We start from the raw sequence: 23,394 nt of genomic DNA, 5'->3' as shown, positions 1-23,394 counted from the left end.
TTTATTCCTCATAAGGGTTGTTTGGATGTACCCAAAATGCAAATTGCAGTGTGTTATTCACACGTGTGCATTTTAAAGTAGCTACTGTTCCCTTGTCTTAAATGGAGGGCAATGTACCACTTGCGCTCCTTTATGAAATAACCTCAAAGCATGAATAAAATGAAAATGGGTCCGACTCCTTTTCATCCCATCTTCATTCTGGGCAGCATATGGGATGAGCCAGCTGCACCATTGTCTGATTAATCCACTGTTCTTATTGGTAACGACATGAAATGCCTATAGTGCAATTCAGGGTGGATGACTCTTATCACCAGAGTGAAGGTCGTCGGCCTCTGGCGACATCCAATCTTCTAACATCAGAGTATGTGTGGCCCACTTTTCAATCTCCTGATTATCTCGGTTGGATTCAAATGGAAAATTTGTCTTGGGAGGAGGCAGTTGTGTCATTTTCCTCCCTGACTAAAGGGTGCATTTGGATATTGCTTGAATCATGCCGGAATCATTAGTTGCTTTGAAATTTTGGAAATTGATTGTTTGCTCTGCTATGTTTGGTGTGATTTGAATTTTGAGAAATACAATAGATGAATGTAGGCTTCCTTCCCTTTTTTTTTTTTTTTTTTTTTTGTTTTGTTTTCATATCTTTCTGACATTATCAATGTCTAAAACACACTAATGGAGGATCCAGTATATATGGATGGACTCAATCAGTGTATCTTGCTGCTACACGCCAGTGAGAGAAATATATTTTATTCAAATTTTTTGGACTCTACACGCCAGTGAGAGAGAGCAATATTTTATTCAGATTCTTCAGACTACTGTTTCATTTGCTAGTATTGATGATATCAATCGTGAGGGATGAAGGGTTTTGGGTTTTGTAAGTTGAACATCTGTGAAGAGGTTTGATCAACGCAAAAGCGTTTATAACAGTTGTGAAGGAAATTTGGTGGGGTTTGATCAACACATAAGCGTTTATAACAGTTGTGAATAGAGCTGTACACGAATCGGGTTAGCTCAACTCGACTTGAAAAAGATGGATTCAACTTGGTTCGAGTTGAGTCGAGCTGATTTTTTGAGCTCGAAAAAATTTCGAGCCGAGCTCCACTCAACTCTGTAAATTGTTTGATGAAATACCTGTAAATTGTTGCTGCTGTTTTACATACCTTGAGAAATTGAAGGTGCACTCTGTGTTTGAGAAAAGCCACACATGCTCATTCTTGGCTCGAACTGGCCCGAGCTACTGACCGAACTAGGTCGAGCTAGCCAGTCAGGCTCGAGGACTGAGCCAAGTCGAGTTCGAGTTGGTGTCACCTAGTGGTTGAGCCAAGTCAAATTGTGCCCTGCTCGACTCGGTTTATAACAGTTGTGAATAGAGCTGTACACGAATCGGGTTAGCTCGACTTGACTCGAAAAAGATGGATTCAATTTGGTTCGAGTTGAGTCGAGCTGATTTTTTGAGCTCGAAAAAATTTCGAGCCGAGCTCCACTCAACTCGGATCGAAGCCCAACTCGAATCGAACTAGTTCAGTGACTTGGTTTTTTTGATATTTATGTTGCTTACTAAGTGTTTGATTAAATGACTCAACAAATTGCTGCTGTTTTACATACCTTGAGAAATTGAAGGTGCACTCTGTGTTTGAGAAAAGCTACACATGCTCATTCTTGGCTCAAACTGGCCGGAGCTACTGACCGAACTAGGCTGAGCTAGCCAGTTAGGCTCGAGGATCGAGCCAAGTCGAGTTCAAGCTGGTGTCACCTAGTGGTTGAGCCAAGTCAAATTGTGCTCTGCTCGACTCGGTTAGACTCATGTACAACTCTAGTTGTGAATGACATTTGGTGAGGTTTGATCAACACAAGCGTGTATAACAGTATCACAACATCGCACGCTGGAACAGATTTCAACCATTGATCAGTTGGGCTCCCAGTCATCTATATTATCTGGTCCAAAAAACAGGCTGGTTGGTAGGATTCATGATTGTGGACTAAGGTGGGGCTCTTGATTTATGGACTCCTAGGTGGTGCTCAACTGATTAGTGGTATCTAACATAAAACATGTTACACCAATTTTCAATCAGAGATGGATTTTCTATTATAATTTAGACTTCAAAACTGGACAGCGAAAACTTGAAATATGCGACCGTCATTATGTAGCTGGATACGTTACATAGAAAAGTATAAATATCATTATTCTTTCCTGTGCTTCAGTTCCCTTGAGATATTTTGCTCCACCTAGCTCCAAAGCTCCGGAATTCACAAAAGAATTCCCACTCCCACTTTGTATCCAACTCTAAACCCATGGATCCCCAATCATATTTACTTTTCAATTGTGTTGACGGTGGTGAAATGTTAGTATCTCTGCAATTTGTTAATGTTGACATCTACATAATTGTAAGCGATTTATTAATGAATATAAGAAACTGTTGACCTTGCTATATTTTACCTATGGGATAGTTTCGTGAAAGATTCAGCATCATAAAGAATGTTAACTTTGTAAGTTATAGAGAGATCTCACCTGGCAACTTATTCTTCGAGAGATCTAATGACTCAAGATTCTTTATGTTTGATGATAATGTTAGAATTTAGTTGATAAAATGGTTGTAATTAAGATATACTGAGACCATGTAGTGACTTTAGATCTCCAATTGATTATAGGATATCCTTGTGAAATTGGTTATTTGCGGTATCTACTATGGTGAAGATAGTAAGAATATTTGCCAGTTCCATTTCTTGCCCTTTGCTCACCATAGTCACTTATCTTAATAGGAGGCCGGACAAGGTACTACCCCTACCAAGACCTAACTAGAGACAACCAGTCCTGTTAGGGGCTGTGGGGCCCATTGTGATGTATATGTTTTATCTACGCTGTCCTTTTTTCAAAGATCATTTTATGGCATGAACTCAAAAAAGACGTAGACCAAAGGCTCAAGTGGCCCACCCCACCTGAAGAAATGGGGATCGAACCCTTACCATTTAAAACTTTCTAGGGCTCACCGTGATGTTTATTTGCCATCCAACCTGTTCATAAGGTCACATAGACATGGAGGAAGGGAAACATAAATATCGGCTTCATCTAAAACTTCTGTGGATCCCTGCCATGTAAATTATTTGGTCCATCAATTAAGTTGGTAAGTACGATCCATTATCCAAGGACTTTATAAGATTGGGTTTAACTAATCAATAATATCTCACGGGAAACATGCCACATGCATAATTTTCAATCAAAGACTAGTTTTCTATTACACCATGGTCTGCAAATGGTATAGTAAAAGCATGCAATGTGTGCACAATAATACTTAGTTGAATACATAAAATATAATAATATAAATACAATCCTTATTCCCTTCATGCTTTAGTGTTCTTGAGTTCTTCCTACATTCTGCTAGTTTTTTTTTTATATATAAATAATTTTAAACCCTTTACAGAAAGGTGGGAGCACACCACCTGTAACTTTGTTGATATGAATAAAATAATGTACAATCATTTGGGTGGGCCTTACAAAAAGAAATGTACCTCACCTAGCTTAGTATCGATGCATTAGACTAAATGCCTTACACGGAAATATTAACAAAAGCATTTTATCAATAAACATAATGTATTCTCTCTTTCCCTTTGTCCAAAGTGCTAGAGTCCAGAAAAGAATTCCCATTCCCACGCCGTATCCAACTCCAAACCCAATGCACATGAATTTCCAATCGTATTTGCTTTCCGATTGTGTTGATGGTAGTGTAACCTTGTTATCTTCACATTTCTTTGATAGTGGAGGACCGCATAATCCCAAGTTTCCTTGAAAAGATTCATTCGTAAATGTAAGAAACTGATTGCTTTGCGGTATGCTACCCACAAGGTGGTTTTGTGAAAGATTTAACACCTCAAGGAATGTTAATTTTATAAGTTCTGGAGGAATTTCACCTGACAAATTATTTCGTGAGAGATCTAATGACTCAAGATCTTTTATATTCCCAATTGATGCTGGAATTCGGCCTGTGAGATGGTTGAAGGATATATTTAGCCCATGCAGCGACTTTAGATCCCCAATTGATTTTGGGATATCCCCGTAAAATTGGTTATTTGAGAAATCCACTATGGTAAAGGCAAAAAGGATCTTTACTAGCTTCATTTCTAGCCTTTTGCTCACTACAGTCACTTCATCTTGATAGTATCCATTTCCAAAACCTTTGCTAAGGAATTGAGATTGGGATTTGCCCTCCTCCATCATTGCCTTCCAGCTCTTAAACATATTTGATGGTAAGCTACCTGTAAAGCTGTTAGAAGAGAGGTCGATGATTTGTAATAGTGACGAGTTGCGAGTTGTTAGGAATTGCCCAACGGTGCCATCAAATTTGTTGGATCTCAAGATGAGAACACGCAATTGGGACCAGTTTTCCAACGGAATAGGAAAGTTGTCATTTATTTGATTGCTTCCAAGGTTTAACACCTCCAACTTCTTGCAATTGGCCAACGACCTTGGTACTTGCCCTTCTAACCGATTTCGACTAAGATCAAGTGTCTCTAGAGTACATTGCTCTTTGAATGTTTTAGGCAAGATGCCTTGAAATGCATTTCCTCTAAGATTCAAAACAATGAGGCCAGAGCTGTTTTCGCCTAGACATGGTGGAATTGAACCATTGAAGCGGTTGTCAGACAGAATGAGGGCTATTATTGGAGCATTGCAAAAAAGCAGTGGAACTTCTCCACTAAAATTATTGCTTGAAAGTGAATAGAATTCGATGGAAAGTGGAGGGATTGGGATTGAGCCCTCTAGCTTATTAAAGCTTAGGTCAACGTATTGCAACGTGCTTATGGAAAGATCGTGAATTGGTGGCACTAATCCCTCCAAAGCATTATGAGAAAGATTCAAATAATTCAAATCCCCATTTCCAACCTTCCATATCCAATTGGGTATTTCACCATTGATTTTGTTATTGGAAAGGTCCAAATATTCCATCTCCTCTAGGCTTCTCAAGATATCTGGAAATTTGCTGATGTTGCAAGATCTTAATGACAACTCTTGGATTTTGGGGAAGGATATGGAGGTTGAATTGCTTCCGCTATAGCCGACTGAGAAGTGGTTATTTGAAAGATCAAGGTACCAGAGGTACTTAAGGTTTTGGAATAAGCAGCCAAGGTCCACATCACCGCTGAAATTGTTTGATGAAAGCATGAGGTAATGAAGGTTGATGAGTGCAAAGATGGATCTCGGAATATGCCCTTGCAAGCTGTTGTTGCTCAAGTCAATCATCCCTAATTGTGAAGAGGATGCATTCTGGAACTCGCCAAGCTGACCAGTAAATTGGTTATCTTGGAGATGCAGCTCTTGTAATGATGGGAGTGAAAACAATGATGATGGAATGGTCCCACTGAGTAAATTGTTAGACAAATAAATGAACTGTAGCACTGAAGAGGATGTGTATTGGAACTGGTCAAGATGACCACTAAATTGATTGTCTTGGAGATCCAGCCATAGTAACGATGGGAGTGAAAACAATGATGATGGAATGGTCCCACTGAGTGAATTCTTGAACAAATAAATGATCTCTAGCCGTGAAGAGGATGCATTTTGGAAATCTTCAAGCTGACCACTCAATTGGTTTTCTGAGAAATCCAAGGATTGTAACGATGGGAGTGAAAACAATGATGATGGGATGGTCCCACTAAGTGAATTCTTGTAAACGCTGAGCCACTGAAGATTTTGAAACTTGTTGCCATAGGAAGAAGGGATTGGACCGCTGAAATTATTGGATGAAAGATCCAAAGACACGAGTTTGTCCAGCTTCACAAGCAATGATGGCAATGGTCCGCTGAAACCATTGGCTGAAAGATCCAAATGAGCGAGGTTGCTGAGGTTGGCAATAGAGGATGGCAATAGTCCGCTGAAACCATTGTATGAAAGATCCAAATGCATGAGTTTCTCGAGCTTCACAGGCCATGATGACAATGGTCCACTGAAACCATTGTATGAAAGATCCAAATGCATGAGTTTCTCGAGCTTCACAAGCCATGATGGAAATTGGCCGGTTAGTTGGCAATCGCTAAGCTCGATCATTGTCAGCAGTTTGGAATTAGTGAATGAATCCCGTAGGTTGCTACAAAATCCAGTGTCGGATAGGGACCACTCCCGGAGAGTATTGTTTGGAGGGATTTCACCCGTCAGAAGTGGATTGTATCCTACAAAAAGGGTTTGTAGGTTTGGCAGCCTGAAAATACTCTCCGGAAATTTGCCATGCAAACCACAACTTCTGAGGCGCAGTGAAGTTAAAGAAGAGAAGTTCCCTATGAAGTTAGGTACCACCGAAGAGAGAGAGTTTCCACTGAGGTGGAGTTCAGATAGGAAATGGAGGTTGGAAAGGGAAGGATGGATGGGGCCTGAAAGATAACAACCTCTCAAGCTCAACTTGCGGAGAAGAGGGAGTGCCGAGGATAAGGCCATGCCCCACTCGCTACCCTGCGCTGAGATGTTTACCCAATCGAGATGGAGTTCTCTCAGACTCGAGAGATTTTGGACGAATGCTCCAATATTCGGGATTTCGAGTTTCAGGTATTCAGCAACCGAACCGTTGCTATATTCATTGAAAGATAGATCGAGGGACACCAAAGTGGTCAAGCGGGAGATTTCCAGCGGGATTTGGCCATAAATTCGCAAAGAAGAGAGGTTGAGATGGGTCAAACTGGTGAGCTGCTCAAACCCAGATGGGATTGGAGAGGGATCAAACTCATTGGAAGCGAGGTTGAGCTTCTGCAGGCTCCGAAGACGAAAGAGGCTTACGAAATCAATCCGACCGTAGATACGGAGCTTGCTGAGGTCGAGACTGGTCACGTAACCAGTGGCACCATGGCACGTGATGCCTTCCCAAGAACAGCAATCCCTGTTATCAGGATTCCAAGAAGGGAGTCTAGTTTTGGTGTACGGAACAGAGAAGTTAAAGCCTTGTTTCAAGTGGAGCAAAGCAGAGAAGTGATCTTCAATGCATTGCTCTTCGGTTGACAGGGCCTTACTGTTATTGACACTGGCAAAGACAAAAGAGGAAGAGAAAAGGAGGGAAGATAAAAGGAGAAATGAAAAGGCTTTATGAGTAAGAGGGTGGAGGAGATCCATTTGATTTTCTTGCGAGGATTTGGAATGTGTAGGAAGAGAGAAGGCTGGGAGGCATTATATAGGGAAGGGAAGGAGTGTTTAAATCAATCCCAACTACTCACATGCAATCACCGACAGCAGAGATTGGTTTAAGAAGCACGGCCCACATAGAGAGCCCCCGCGCGGGACCTTTCACAGGCATGCAACAGAAGGGAACTCAGATGGGTTTATCCACGCCGTTCATCCGTTTTTCCAGAGATCATCATAGGTGTTGAGCCAAAAATTTAAATATATCCAAAGCTAAGTGGAGCATACCATCGGAAACAGTAGAAGTATTGATTTCCACCGTTGAAACCTTTCCAAGTGCCACAGTGATGTTTATTTGTCATCCAACCTTGTTCATGAGATCAAACCGACATGGTTGAAGGGAAAACACAAATATAATCTTGATCTAAAACTTCTGTGGCCCAATAACTTTTCAACGGTAGACGCTTCATTTCACACTATTTATTTCTGGTGGTGTGGTCCACTTTAGCTTTGGAAAGTCTTCATTTTTTTGGCTAAAGCCCTGTAATTATCTGGTAAATGAAAGTACAAGGTGGATAAATTAAATACATGAATGATGGTGGGTCCCATAGAGTTTACTCAGTAGGCTTAGCGTAATAAGTTGCTCACTACGCAATCCGTGTGACATAATAAACATTGCCCCAGGTGGTTTTCAACGGTAGGTGTTCAATCACCTCCGTTTCATGTGGCGGGCTCCACCTGAGATATGGATCTGCCTCATTTTTTGAGCATGGTAGGCCCAAGAGCATTTCCAGCACCGAGTACAGGAAGGATCACTACCAAAGCCGAGTACAAGGGGAGGGCTTTCCAATTCCCAGTTCCTTGTCCAAAAACGCACACGTTCTCATCTCTTTCTTTTTCTTTCTTTCTTTTTTTTTTTTTTTTTCATTTACTATTTTTGCTTTTGAATGCGGATCGTCTATGTAAAAGACACAGCGTCCACGTCAGCGCTTATGATATCAGCGGAAAGGAAGCGGATTTCGTCCTACCCCTCTATGGGGTCTACCGTGATGTAAACGTCATATCCACGCCGTCCATACATATTAAAAGATTATTTTATAGCATGACCCAAAAAACGAAGTAGGTCAAGATCTCCAATGGACCACACCAAAGGAAGAAGTGGTGATAATGACACCACCATTGAAACCTCTCTAAGAGCCACTGTGATGTTTTTTTACCATCCAAAATATGAAATGTACACCCGTATGAAGTGAAAACACAAATATCAGCTTGATCCGAAACTTCTGCAGCTCCCAACAAGTTTTTAATGGTGGACCTTCAATACCCACTTTGTGGCCCAATTAAGCCTTGGTTCTGCTTCATTTTTGGGTTCGCTCTATATAATGATCTGTAAATAGGGATTGACGGCGTGGACAAGACGTTTTCATCACGGTGGACTCCACAGAGCTCTGCCGGCACGGATTAGGTCCCCGCTGGACCGATTTCTGTTGGAAAATCAGCTGATAAAAACTCCAAAAAGAAAGAAAAAAAGAATTAGGATTTATAATTGGAAAATATACATGTTTCCTCTTTTGTACACAGATTTTCTCTCCCGAGAGTGTCTTGACACTTGTAACCACCCACTGTGGACCGCACCACAATGCATGTATTAGATCCACATTGTCCATCCATTTTATTTTCCAATCATTTTGAACAATTGAGCCTGATGCAAAGCTCTAGTGGGCCACAGCAAATAAAGAAATTGGGATTGAACGGCTATAATTGAAACTTTTCTAGGGCCTACCGCCTACCATGACGTTGATTCTCCATCTAACTTATTCATAATATCACACGTACGGACATACCTGGATGAAGGGTAAACACAGATATCAGCTCGGGTGAAGTATCGAGCCCGGAACAGGCAGGGCAAGTACCTAATCTAGGCGTGGACCACACCATCCGGAAACAGTAGTGATTTATTTATTTTGGGTTAGCTTGTTAGTAAACACCCATGTCAGTACACACTCCATGTTAGCCACCCTCGCTGGGGATCGATAACCAAGACCTCAAGAGTGTTGAAACTAGGCATCTTCACTCAGTCTGCCAGTTGAGTTATGAATCTGGATGTGAAACGGTAGTGATTTAAATCTAGGGAATGTCTATCGTCTTGTATAGTTTTTCCTCCATGATACTAAGAAAAGGTTTTAATAAAAAAAATTAAAAAAATAAAAATAAAAAACCTATCACCCTTAAGACTTCCTTAGACCCACTGTAATGTTTATTTGTCATTAAACCTGTTGATTAAGTCACAGAACCCAAGATGTTAACAAAACACAATTATGGTCATATATGACGGGCACCAAATGTGGAAGTAGTGCATATGGTCATATATGACCACAGTGTAATTACCCGCTGATAGTCTCACGAAAGAACTTTTTTTTTTTCCCTACAGATCCCCTTACCTCAATTGCGGTTGAGGCTCAAGTCTCAATCACCAAATACAAACCGTAGGATTAAATCGAGAGTTTGAGATAAACTGGTGAAGGAAAATTTTCTTTTGCTTGTCTTGCCACTAAGGATTTAGAACCGTCCACTGAAACCCACAGGCCGATAGGTCCAATGATCAACTGTCCATGTTCTAGATTCCCATCATGATAAAATTATACTGAAAGGATATATTACAACTGTCTCTGTCTATACATGAACCTTGAAGTTTGGAGGGAGAATTTTCAATGGCTAGTATTCAATCCCAAAAATCAAATGTTAGGATCATAAATGACGAGTGATCATAGGAGTATACACTATTTTTTGTAGTAATAAGAATTTGGACGGTTTAGATTATTAGACCATCCTAATTGATGACATACACTACATCCTAAGTGGGTCCACAACCAAAAGCTTTGTAAGGTGCACTGGCCATGTCTATATGTCTATTTGATATCTGCTTTGGTCCCCAATTTTGTCATATCAATATTAGGGCATGATCCATAAAATTATCTAAATCTAATCCATCCTAAGAAAAATTTGTTGAAGGCAATATATATTATGTATGAATATCAATTTTGAACACTAAAAAGCAAAGTTCTAATGGGTCATATGAAAATCCAAGACTCAAAGATTGGGATGATTATGAGGTTATAGCTTTTATAAGGAAGTGATGAGAACACATCGGTTCAGATCTCATCTAAGATATGATCAGAGGTGAAAGTCCATCCCATATCCTACCTAAATCCATGTGGGAAATCTGATTTATATATAAATAACAACAATAACAACAACAATAATAATAATAATAAGCTTTAAATATTAAAATTTGGTCAGTTTTGGCAACTGCTTTAAACAGTAAATCTCAAACTCTTTCAATTTAATTCTATGGTTGCTATTTGTGACAGTGGTTTTCAGCATTCGGACAGGTAAGAAGATTGGCATGTGACATGAAAATGAGAAGAGAAGCTAAGGAATCAACTTGTCATGCACGTCAGAGCTCTATCCATCTTGTCATGTTAGCGTAGAAAGCTATACAGAGGGTGATCGTGGTTTTCAGCATGCTGACAGGTAGGAATATAAGTGTGAACATATACTTCAAAGTCTCTCCTTGGGCTGGCATGTGACATGAAAAGGAGAAGAGAAGTAAAGGAATTAACGCGTTAAGCATGTCAGACATCTATCAATTTAGTCACACCAGTATAGAAAGCTATGCAGATGGCGTCTATGTAAAGACCTTCATCCATTCATTTTGATAGAATGCATTTTGCCAGCCTATTGCTATTGGATACGCCTAGGTTTTAGTCTTTTCACTCCAGTTTGGGTCATGGATTATCATGGTAAAGCAGCGTAAAACTTACATTATTTTTTTAATTTTTACCTTATAGATTGAATGTACTGGTTCAATATATATATATATATATATATATATATATAGGTCAAATCATTGTAATCTTTCGGCGCATGGTATGGATTGGTGAGGGTGTGTTGATGTGGCATAATTTTATAGGCCCCATCATGATGTTTGTTATATGCACACCAATTATTCATCTAGCGTGATCGGTTATAAAATGAGACAAAAAATGAGGTAGTTCCAAAACAGAAATGGACAACACCACAACTAGGAGTGGGAGTTGAACACTTGTCATTGAAAACTTCTTGATCCGGTCCATAGAAGTGTTGGATCTTTTGCAATTTTAGGACATGCCATAAAATGATATTGCATAATGAATAGACGGTGTGGATGTAAAAACATGCCCAAATCTCTGAATTCAAGTAATGTGCCCACCTATATTTTGATTGGATTTATTTTGGAGCATCCATAAAATATGAGGCCCATCATTATAAATGGTTTAGATCATTGAAAAGATCATGAACCAAGCACCTACGACCCAACATATATATCTTATTGCAACACACCATTGATGTACTCTAGCAAATCTTGTTTGGTGATTCTTTCCCTAACTCTCTTTTCTTCTGCCTACTACAAGAGCACATATGACTTCAACTATACATGCTTGTAAGTCCTTGCAAATGACCTGAACAGTGGAATAAAGGAGGGTTAATAATTTGATAGATGGATGTTGTCTTTGCATGGTTATTATCTAAACAACTTTTCACGCTATCGTGATTGTGGTGTTTGGCACGATTATAATGTGTATGCCATATAACTTTGCCTATTTCCTTGTACTTCATTTTTACCTGGCAAAGTCCCGTGGGCCTCACTATAATGTATTTGTTATATCCACACAGTCCATCCCAATTTTCCGATGATTGTAGGACACATGATATGAAAAATGAAGCAAATCTAAAACTCAAATGGACCACACCACAAATTGCTGCGGAAGCAATGCCACCCACCATTGAAACCTTCCTTGGGCCCATGATGATGCTTATTTACTATCCAATATCTGTTAATAAGGTCACACAGACTAGGATGAACCGAAAAAGCAAATATCAGCTTGATCCAAAACTTATGTGGCCTCAAGAAGTTTTTAATTGTAGACATTCAATCCTCACTGTTTTTTATGGTGTGGTGCACTTGAACTTTAGATCCATCTCAGTTTTTTGGTTCATAACTTAAAATAATCTGAAAAATTGGATGGACAGTGTGGATATGACACATACATCATGGTGGGGCATACAAAACTTTGACATGGTAACATGCTCCGTGTTGAGTTTTGTACACCGAGCATTATGGAAACATGCGCGGTGTGCGGCAAACATTGGTTCTGATAACCCCATGTGGGAAATCTTATTTACATTTATAAAATAATGATAATAATTAATCAGTTTTAGAAACTACTTTAATTGGAGAATCTCCGACTACTTAATTCGGGACTAGGGATTGTTCTTCTGACAAGTACTAAAAGGGAATCTCTACTCTGAAGATAGACTTCAAAGTCTCTCTTCCTTCCTGTAAGAGAGGCAAAGGAAGAAAGGGAAGAGGCAAAGGAATCAACGAGCAAGTCATCCACGCAAACCGTCCTATCAATTTACTCACCCTAGCATGGAAAGTTGTGCAGACTGTAACCATGGAATGACCTTCATCTGCCAAAGTAGGGCCTACCTTTCTTTTTCAATGTTGTAGAGTACATTACACGCAGTATTGCTATTGGATATGCGTAAGTTTTAATCGTTCAATAACCTGTATTCATCTTTCCACGTTTCTTCCAAGGTGTGGCCTCACCTTGGATGAAACGTGGAAAGCTTCATGTTGGATGAAAGAGTGAGGGCCCATCATTATAAGTGGTTTAGATCATTGAAAAGACCATGATCTGAGCACTAAAGTCTCTATATATCTTATTGCAACACATGGTGATGTAGGCATGCAAACCTTCGGTGATAATCCTTTCAAGCACTGTTTTTTCTTATCCCTGGTAGTAGAGCATGCATGACATAAAACTATACATGTATGTGAGTTTGTGTACGTGAGTTGAACGGTCAACACGGGACAGAGATAGACCTGCAATTTAATAGATGATGTTGGCTTTCCATGGTCGTCATCCAAACAACTTTCCACACGAACGTGACTGATCGGTGCTTTATTTGCTGATTATCATGGCGTTATTATATAATATAAATTCATTGGTCCCCAACAACAACAAGATGGTCCAGGGTTTAGCAATTCCAATCTGTCCATCTGGCATTCCCTACTCGATCGGATTCAGTTGATTCCAGGGTCCATTGAGGTCGGTGGGTCCCTAACTCTGGGGTCCACCATGATGTATATTCCTTACATCCATGTCGTCCATGCATTTTGACAGCTTACTTAAGGGCATGATCCAAAAAATAAAGCGAATCAAAAACTTAGGTGGATCAACAAATATCAGCTTGATACAATACTTTTGTGGCCCACGAGAAGTTTTTAATGCTAAAGCACCACTGTTTCATGTAGTGTGGTCCTCCTGAATTTTGGATCTAGATCATTTTTGGTCTTGTGTCCTAAAATGAGATAGCAAAATGGCCACTATTTCATCTGGTGTGGTCCACCTGAATTTTGGATCTGGATCGTTTTTGGTCTCATGCCCTAAAATGAGCTAGCAAAACAGATGATTGGCATGGATATACAATAAATACATCAAGGTGGGCACTACAGTGAAGGCCGCACCAAATTCATTGAGGTTGGGGCCACACCTAATCCTCTCTCCATTGGGATCATCCAATCTGTGTCCAATAGATAACTGGTCTGAATCAATGTACTACTCATTTCACGAAAGCACTGTTTTTCCCTTTTACATATCGTCTTGCCTCAATTGCAGCTGAGGCTGCAGTCTCAATTGCCAAATACAAGAGCGTTGGATTAAATCCAGAGTTCAATATAAACCAGCTCTAACGGTTGCTCAAACCAGGAAAGAGAAAAAAATATATTCTTTTTCTTCTCTTGTCACTTGGGATTTAGAACTGTCCACCGGAGGCCACAGGCTGACTGCTCCAATGATCAGAACCGTCCATGTTGTAGATTCCATTCTAATTAAGAAGGCCATCGTAATAAAATTGCACTGAAAGGATGATTACAGCCGTTGTTGTCTATAGATGAACTTTGTCGCGGGGATAGAGAATTTTCAATGGCTTGTATTCAATCCTAAAAATCAAATGTTATTATTTGTTCTAGTAATAAGACTTTGGACGGCTTTTATTATTAAACCATCTCAACCTGTAGGTCCTAATGGATGGTGACATACACTACATCCTAAGTGGGTCTACAACAGAAAGCTTTGTAACGTCCACTGTGATGTTTATTTCACATCTTCACTGTCCACCAGTTTTGCCAATTCATGTTAAGGCATGATCCAAATTTTTTTTATCTAAATTCAATTTTAATGGGTCATGAGAAAATCCATGACTCAAAGATTAAGATGATTATAAGATCATAGCTTTTATATGGAAGTAAAGAGAGCATCAATTCAGATCAAATCTAAGATACGATTGAAGGTAAAATTCCAATTGAATTTCAAATGGCGGCACCATATCCTATCAAAACCCAAGTGAGAAATCTGGTTAAGGTTTATAAATAATCATAATAATAATCTTTAAATATTAAAAATTGATCGGTTTTAGTAAATGCTTTGAACAGTTTATCTCAATGCTGGATTTAATCCTATGGTTGCTATTTGGCTGCCAAGTCCTGAATTTTTTTATTTTTTTTTTTTTTTTGAGAAAAGGAGCAGGCGGAGGCCCTATATTCATTTCGTCATCAACAAAATTTACATTCGGGATTGACCAGAAAAATAGGACTGGGCAATCCTATCGTGGCTAATCTGAAAAGCAAGAATGAAAACAGATGCAGAAAAGGCTAAAAGTGGGCAGAACCAAGGCCTGAACATGAGACAGGTACTGGAAACTGAATGTCTGGTGTGAACATAAGACTTGAAAGTTTCCCCTTCGACGGGCATGCCGCATGGAAAGAGAGGCAAAGAAATCAACAAGTGTGTCATGCATGACGGAGCATTCTACCAATTTAGTCATGCATGCCAGTGTCGAAAGCTTTGCTGATGGTGACCATGGAAGACCTGATAGAGTTTGAAAATATTGACCCACCTATTTCTTATTGCTATCTAGAAGAATATATACAATTATATAGAACAATTACACGCAGCTGTTCAGCTTGAAAATCAGCTTAATCAGGTAGCTGTTACACGCAGCTGTTTAGCATAAAAATCAGCTTAATCAGGTAGCTGTTACACGCAGCTGTTCAGCCTAAAAATCAGCTAAGAGTAATCTTGTGCTTGATTTGAGGAGTCCTTCGTTACGCCCCTGCAAGATGGAGCTGTGACAAAAAACGCTCCTGCAAGATGGAGCTGTGACAATGGTTTTGTCAGTAAATCTGCGAGCTGATCTTGAGTGTAGCTGTTCAGCCTGAAAATCAGCTAAATCCGCAAGCTGATCTTGAGTGTAGCTGTGACAATTACACGTAGCTGTTCAGCCTGAAAATCAGCTTAATCAGGTAGCTGTTACACGTAGCTGTTTAGCATAAAAATCAGCTCAATCAGGTAGCTGTTACACGCAGCTGTTCAGCCTAAAAATCAGCTAAGAGTGAACTTGTGCTTCATTTGAGGAGTCCTCCGTTATATGCCCCTGCAAGATGGAGCCGTGACAATGGTTTTGTCAGTAAATCTGCGAACTGATCTTGAGTGTAGCTGTTCAGCCTGAAAATCAGCTAAATCCGCGAGCTGATCTTGAGTGTAGCTGTGACAATTACACGCAACTGTTCAGCCTGAAAATCAGCTTAATCAGGTAGCTGTTACACGCAGCTGTTTAGCATAAAAATCAGCTTAATCAGGTAGCTGTTACACGCAGCTGTTTAGCATAAAAATCAGCTTAATCAGGTAGCTGTTACACGCAGCTGTTTAGCATAAAAATCAGCTTAATCAGGTAGCTGTTACACGCAGCTATTCAGCCTAAAAATCAGCTAAGAGTGATCTTGTGCTTGATTTGAGGAGTCCTCCATTATACACCCCTGCAAGATGGAGCTGTGACAATGGTTTTGTCAGTAAATCCGCGAGCTGATCTTGAGTGTTGATGTGATGAACATTGAGAATGCCACGTTGAACCATATCACAAACAAAATGTAGATTAATCTGAATATGCTTCATCCGAGAATGCTGCACTGGATTAAAATTGAGATGAGTTGCACCCAAATTATCACATAACAATTTCGGTGAATCTTTCATTGGTAGCCTGAGTTCTGTGAATAGTGAGAGCAGCCACATAGTTTCTGAAGTTGCATTTGCAAGGGATCTATATTCAGCTTCGGTCGACGATCTTGCTACAACTTTTCGTTTTTTTGAACTCCAAGATATGGGGTTTGATCTAAGAAAGCAGATGTATGCGGATGTGAATGTACGATCATCAAAATTGCCTACCCAATCAGCATCAGAGTATGTTGTGAGAGCAAAACTGAAATTTTTGGTGATGTGGATGCCATGAAAGATAGTTTGCTTCAAGTAGCGGAGGAGTTCTTTGCAGCTGCCCAATGAGTTACTGTGGGGCAATGCATAAACTGTGAAAGTTTATTTACGGAGAAGCAAATGTCTGGACGGGTGAGAGACAAATATTGAAGACCGCCAATGACACTTCGAAACTCGATCCCAAACACTGAAACTACCCATCCCTCGGTCACAACCCCACCATCTCCAACAAATATCCCTTTTATTGCTCCGATACCATGATAGAGTTTGAAAATATTAACCCACCTATTTCTTATTGCTATCTAGAATAATATATACAAGTATATAGAATAATTACACGTAGCTGTTCAGCCTAATCAGCTTAATCAGGTAGCTGTTACACGCAGCTGTTTAGCATAAAAATCAGCTTAATCAGGTAGTTGTTACACGCAGCTGTTCGGCCTAAAAATCAGCTAAGAGTGATATTGTGCTTGATTTGAGGAGTCCTCCGTTATAAGACCTTCATCCATCAAAATGCCGGACCCCACCTTTCTTCATTAATGTTGCTAGGATAAATTGTCAGGTCTATTGCTATTGGATATGTATAGGTTTTAGTCTTTTCCACCTGGCTTCATCTTTCAATGGTCTGATCAATGGGCCTCACCTTGGATGAAAACATACGTGAAAGCTTTACAAGGTATGAAAGAGTCAAAGGAGTGGCGTATGTTACCCGTAAAAATATGGCTAGGGGAATATTTTTGTGTCCACGGTAATAGTTGTGTAGCATCCAAACTGTGAATCTAATGAGGCCCATCATGAAGATGTTAACAAAACACAATTATGGTCGTATATGACCAGCACCGAACGCTGGAAGTAGTGCATATGGTCATATATGACCATAGTGTAATTACCAGCTGATCATCTCACGAAAGAACATTTTTTTTTAACCTAGAGATCCCCTTGCCTCAATTGCGGTTGAGGCTCAAGTCTCGACCGCCAAATACAAACCGTAGGATTAAATCGAGAGTTTGAGGTAAACTGGTGAAGGAAAATTTTCTTCTGCTTGGTCTCGCCACTTAGGATTTAGAACCGTCCACTGAAGCCCACAGGCGGATAGGTCCAATGATCAACTGTCCATGTCACGATCACCATCTGCGTAGCTTTCTACGATAACATGACTAGATCGATAGAGCTCCGACGTGCATGACACGTTGATTCCTTTGCTTCTCTTCTCATTTTCATGTCACATGCCAGTCTTCCTACCTATCGGCAGGCTGAAAACCATAGCAACCATGGAATTAAATCGAAAGAGTTTGAGATTAACTATTTAAAGCAGTTACCAAAACTGACCAAATTTTAATATTTAAATCTTATTATTACTATTGTTGTTGTTGTTATTATTATTATTTATATATAAATCAGATTTCCCACCTGGATGTAGGTAGGATATGGGATGGACTTTCACCTCTTATCCTATCTTAGATGTGATCTGAACCGTTGTGTTCTCATCACTTCCACATAAAAGCTATGACCTCATAATCATCCCAATCTTTGAGTCTTGGATTTTTCATATGACCCATTAGAACTTTGCTTCTTAGTGTTTAGATTTCATATTCATACATAATATTGCCTTCAACAAATTTTTCTTAAGATGGATTAGATTTAGATAATTTTATGGATCATGCCCTAATATTGATATGACAAAACTGGTGACCAGAGCAGATATCAAATAGACATATAGACATGGCCAGTGGACCTTACAAAGCTTTTGGTTGTGGACCCACTTAGGATGTAGTGTATGTCATCAATTAGGACCTACATGCTGAGATGGTCTAATAATTTAAACCGTCCAAATTCTTATTACTACAATAAATAATGTATACTCCTATGATCACTACTCTTCATTTATGATCCTAACATTTGATTTTTAGGATTGAATACTGGCCATTGAAAATTTTCCTTCCAAACTTCATGGTTCATGTATAGACAGAGACAGTTGTAATATATCCTTTCAGTATAATTTTATCATGATGGCTTTCATAGAATGGAATCTAGAAGGTGTTTTTAGCGCAGGACAAGTAGGAGGAATCTATGGTGTGAACATATACTTCAAAGTTAACATGTTAAGCATGTTAGACCTCTATCGATCAATTTAGTCACGCCAGCCAACGTAAGATACTATGCAGATGGTGACCATAGAAAGACCTTCATCCATTAATTTTGATAGAATGCATTGCCGGCATATTGCTATTGAATACGCCTAGGTTTTAGTCTTTTAAGCCTGCTTGGTTCATGGATTATTATAGTAAAGTGGCATAAAACTTACATTATTATTATTATTATTATTATTATTATTATTATTATTAACCTTTGATTGAATATTGGGTCAAATCATTGTAATCTTTGGAAATCATGCACTGCATGGCATGGATTGGCATGGGTGTGTTGATGTGGCATAATTTTATAGGTCCCATCATGATGTTTGTTATATGCGCACCATTGATCCGTCTTGCATGATCAGTTTATGAAATGAGACAAATATTGAGGTAGTTCCAAAGCAGAAATGGACCAGACCACAACTAGGAGTAGCGGTGGATCCTTACTCTTGCTCGGGTGGTAGACTCTCATGAGTTTCAACACCCGGTCAAGAGTTCGAGTATCCATAGGTGGTGAAATCCCACTACAGCGTGAGTGTGTGTCAAAATATTAAAAAAATAAAAAATAAATAAAAAAAATTAGGAGTGGCAGTTGAACACCGGTCATTGAAAACTTCTTGAGGTCCACAAAAGTGTTGGATCTTTCTCAATTTTAGGACATGACATAGAATGATATTGAAAAATGAATATATGGCGTAGTTTTGTGTCCACAATAATAGTGTAACATCCAAATTATGAATCAAATGGGGTGGAAAGATGGGATGCACCAACAATCATGCTGATAAAAATCTTACATGGGCCACGCCATATGAAGCAATGTAAAAACATGCCCAAACCTCCAAATTCAAGCAATGTGACAAATTTATATTTTGATTGGATTTGTTTTGGACATCCATAGAACATGAGGTCCATCATTATAAATGGTTTAGATCATTGAAAAGACCATGAACCAAGCACTAACGACCCACCATATCTGATTGCAACACACCTTTGATGTACTCTAGCAAATCCTGTGTTGATTCTTTCCGGAACTCTCTTTTCTTCTCCCTAGTACAAGAGCACATATGACTTCAACTATGCATGCATGTAAGTCCTTGCAAATGACTTGAACATGGGAAGAAAGGAGGGTTAATAATTTGATAGATGGATGTTGGTCTTTGCATGCATGGTTATCATCTATACAACTTTTCACACTTGCGTGATTGTGGTGTTTGGCATGATTATAATGTCTGTGCCAGATGACGCTTTCTCCTTTCCTTGTACTTCATTTTTACATGGCAAAGTCCTATGGGCCCCACTGTATTGTATTTGTTATATCCACAATGAGGATATAATATAGTAAATGAAGATTTGTAAGACAAAATATGTGAGGTATAAGATTAATAAGAAAAGTAAGCGGAGTTAAAAAAGCATCACCCAAAAATGTTGGGTAGATGCATACCAACGAAGAAGTGCAGCGACCCGAAGATAGACGATTCTTTCGTTTTGCGATACCATCTTGTTAAGGGAGTGCAAGCACATGATGTCTATCTGAAAATACCACATTCTGCCAAGAAGAGCAGAAGCGAGTAGACATGTATTCTCCCCAAGTATAGAATGGAGGATTTGATGGAACGATGAAATTAAGTGCACACTTCGTGATAAACGCTTTAAGCGCCGAAACCTTATTTTTAGATTTGAAAAGATAAATCAATTAAATTTGGGAATAACCGTGATAAAGGTAACAAAATATCTAAATTGAAAATTAAGTGCTTAGGAGCTGGTCTGAGACATCAGAAATTGAACCCAGGAAAAGAAAAGGTTGAGATTTCCTCCCAGAAGAGCTAAGAGGAAACGTAGCACGATGATGTTTAGACAATTCACAAATATCACAGCATAATGGTTTAGTGACAGATAAGGAAGGAAACAAAAGTCTCAATCTAGCAATGGATGGGTGGCCTAAGCGGCAATGCCACCGAGTCATGGACTCTCGATCTAGAGAAAGGGTACTAGAAGCGGCAACAGGTGTATCATCGAGAAGATAAATGCCTCCTCGCTCATGCCCCCCACCAATCACTTTCTTCGTCTGTAGGTCCTGAAACAAACAATAAGAAGGAAAGAAGGTGATGAAACAATTGAGTGATTTAGTAAGAGAGCTAACAGACAATAAGTTTAATGGAAAACGAGGCACATGCAATACGGAGGATAAAGACAAGGAAGAAGAGAGAGGGATGGAACCAATCCCAGAGATGGGAGATTGGGTTTCATCTGCGACTGTGACATACTGAGTGGGAGAAGAAGAATAAGAAGAAAAGAATTGCAACTTACCAGTCATATGGGAGGAAGCTCCAGAGTCGATGACCCGAGAGGTAGGAGAGGATGACGCAAGAAGGGCAGTACCTGACTGGGCCGAAGCTGCGTGAGAAGGCTCAGGAATATCCCGAATGTGAAGCCGCATAAGGGCATCATATGCCGCCTGAGAAATGATAAGACTCCCTTGAAGTAGACTGCTCAGCTGTCGGGGTGGAAAACTGTCTCAGAAGCAACAGTGGAAGCAACAGAAGTAGCGGCATACGTAGGACGACCATGTAATTGCCAGCAATAATCAATAGTGTGATTAGTTCCACCGCAATGTGAACAAATGCGGGAACCATCACGTCCTCGTCCACGTCCACCACGATCACAAAGACTACGGTCGCCACAACTGCGATCTCCCTCACAGCTTCTACCACGACCACCAAAACCAGAAATGCACCCTGAACTCAAGGATGGTACCCTAAGACCAAAAGAGGACTGATCGCCAGCAAGAAGTGCCGAATGCTCGAGTGACACAAATGGATGAGAAGGAAGAGTAGAGACAGTAGCACGCTGACACATGGCATAGACTGTCGTTAATGGGGGAAGAGGATCCTGCATAACAACCTGATCTCAAACATAAAGATAATCAGAACTCAACCCAACTAGGAATTTCATGATACGAGTATCATCCCGTTGCTTATGAGCATGTTCATGATCCTCTTTACATTTGGAAGGAAGAGGCTGATACATATCCAACTCACCCCACATACCTCAAAGCGTCAAATAGTAATCTTTTAAGGATTTGGAGTTTTGTTGAAACCGACCAATTTCTTGAATAAGCTGAAATAACCGTGAAAAATTCTGAGATTCCGAGAACATATCATGAAGCGTATCCCAAATGCCTTTAGCCGAGGATAAAAACATCACTGAGTGGCTAATCGAGGAATCCATGCTATTCAACAACCATGCAATAACTTGATAATTCTCCTTTGTCCAAGACTTGTAGGTAACATCTATAGAGCTTCGGGGATTATCCAAAATATACTACAACTTGTCACGGGCTCCTAAAAATACTTTTACAAATTGTGCCCATTGAAGATAGTTGTCACCATTCAACTTAATGGAAGTAATCTGCAAGGGGTTGAATTCAAGAGACCCTATGCCAAGAGATAAGGGCCCTTTATCAGCCATAGTAGAGTCCAAGAGAAATAGACCTATGCCAAGAGACCCCCTATGCCAAGAAAGATTGATTCAAACAGCTCTATCTCACTCAATCCCTTAAGATAACAAGAGATAAACCTCAAACAAATATCAATCATCCAAAATACCATGAAACGCAGTCAAATAGGGCTTGACCGAGTGAAAAACGGCCCAGCCGCACGCCCATTTGAGGTTAAAAACCTCTCAAACATTGATCTTAAGTAAAAAATCCACCATGGATAGCTTGGGAGGAAGATTTCAGTCCATCTTGAGCAAAGAAACCAAAGAAAAGCTTACCGATTTGAGGTAGATCGAAGAAAAACGGAATCTGGGACCGATTTTCGAATTTCTCTATTTTGCCCAAAATACCATGAAATGAGGTCCAATAAATTCTGAAAAAATCATGACAAACCTTCTAAAATCAAGATCTATCAAACCCCTAAACTTTTAGCTCAAACAGAGTCCATGCGTCTGTACAACGCTGACATCAGTCGTACGGCTGCTGATGTCAGCAAGGTGACATGTCGCCTCTCAACCTGTTGGATGCGGAATGCCTGGATCTTTGCTCTGATACCAAGTAGAGAAGGATTTGATGAGGATAATGTGAAGAAGAGATGAGAATATTGAGAGAGGAGGAGAGTTTGGGAGAGATGATGTGTTAGGCTTGCTTGCCCTAACACATAATATTTTATTATGATAAAGCATATAGTACACTGCAGGAGAATAGGGAAGTGTGCACATGCACTTACACTAAAAGAACCCACTAACCACACACAATACACAATACAATACACTAGCATTCTCTATACCACTGTGGTGTTCTATGCCACAGCCCACATGTGTGGGGGTCCTCTGTGGTGTTTTATGTCATGGCCTACATGCGCAACCATAGCCCACATGCATGGGGTCCACTGTGGTGTGTGGCATGGCCCACATGCGTGGGGACCATTGTGGTGTGTGTATGGCATGGCCCACATGTGTGGGGTCCATTGTGGTGTGTGTATGGCATGGCCCACATGCGTGGGGTCCACTGTTGTGTGTGTATGGCATGGCCCACACGCGTGGGGTTCACTGTGGTGTGTGTATGGCATGGCCCACATACGTAGGGTCCACTGTGATGTATGTTTTTTTGAAGAATGTGACATTTATATATTTTGCTTTTTTCTTACTATTTAATATTTATCATATATATATATATATATATAATAGAAGTATCGTGTAGCTTACGCTACACGCTACGGAAGGTTGAACGCTACGCAACACGCTACCGCTATTTAAAACACTGGCTATAAATCAAGTGTATGGGTTCCAC

The 23,394-nt window shown here is 39.9% G+C and overlaps 1 protein-coding gene across 1 annotated transcript; it reads right to left on the bottom strand.

Annotated features, from left to right (window-relative positions):
* Positions 1 to 3,517: 3,517 nt before the first annotated feature.
* Positions 3,518 to 7,090, bottom strand: LOC131255229 (receptor-like protein 18). Its single transcript, XM_058255922.1, has one exon. The coding sequence runs from the start codon at positions 7,088 to 7,090 to the stop codon at positions 3,518 to 3,520; it is 3,573 nt and encodes a 1,190-aa protein (XP_058111905.1).
* Positions 7,091 to 23,394: the final 16,304 nt, after the last annotated feature.

The sequence above is a fragment of the Magnolia sinica genome, chromosome 9, assembly GCF_029962835.1.
Source record: "Magnolia sinica isolate HGM2019 chromosome 9, MsV1, whole genome shotgun sequence".
NCBI lineage: Eukaryota > Viridiplantae > Streptophyta > Magnoliopsida > Magnoliales > Magnoliaceae > Magnolia > Magnolia sinica.
This window is presented reverse-complemented; position numbering and strand designations above follow the sequence as displayed.

Excerpts from the sequence above, each read along its gene's own strand:
- LOC131255229 (XM_058255922.1), bottom strand. The coding sequence starts at position 7,090 with ATGGATCTCCTCCACCCTCTTACTCATAAAGCCTTTTCATTTCTCCTT.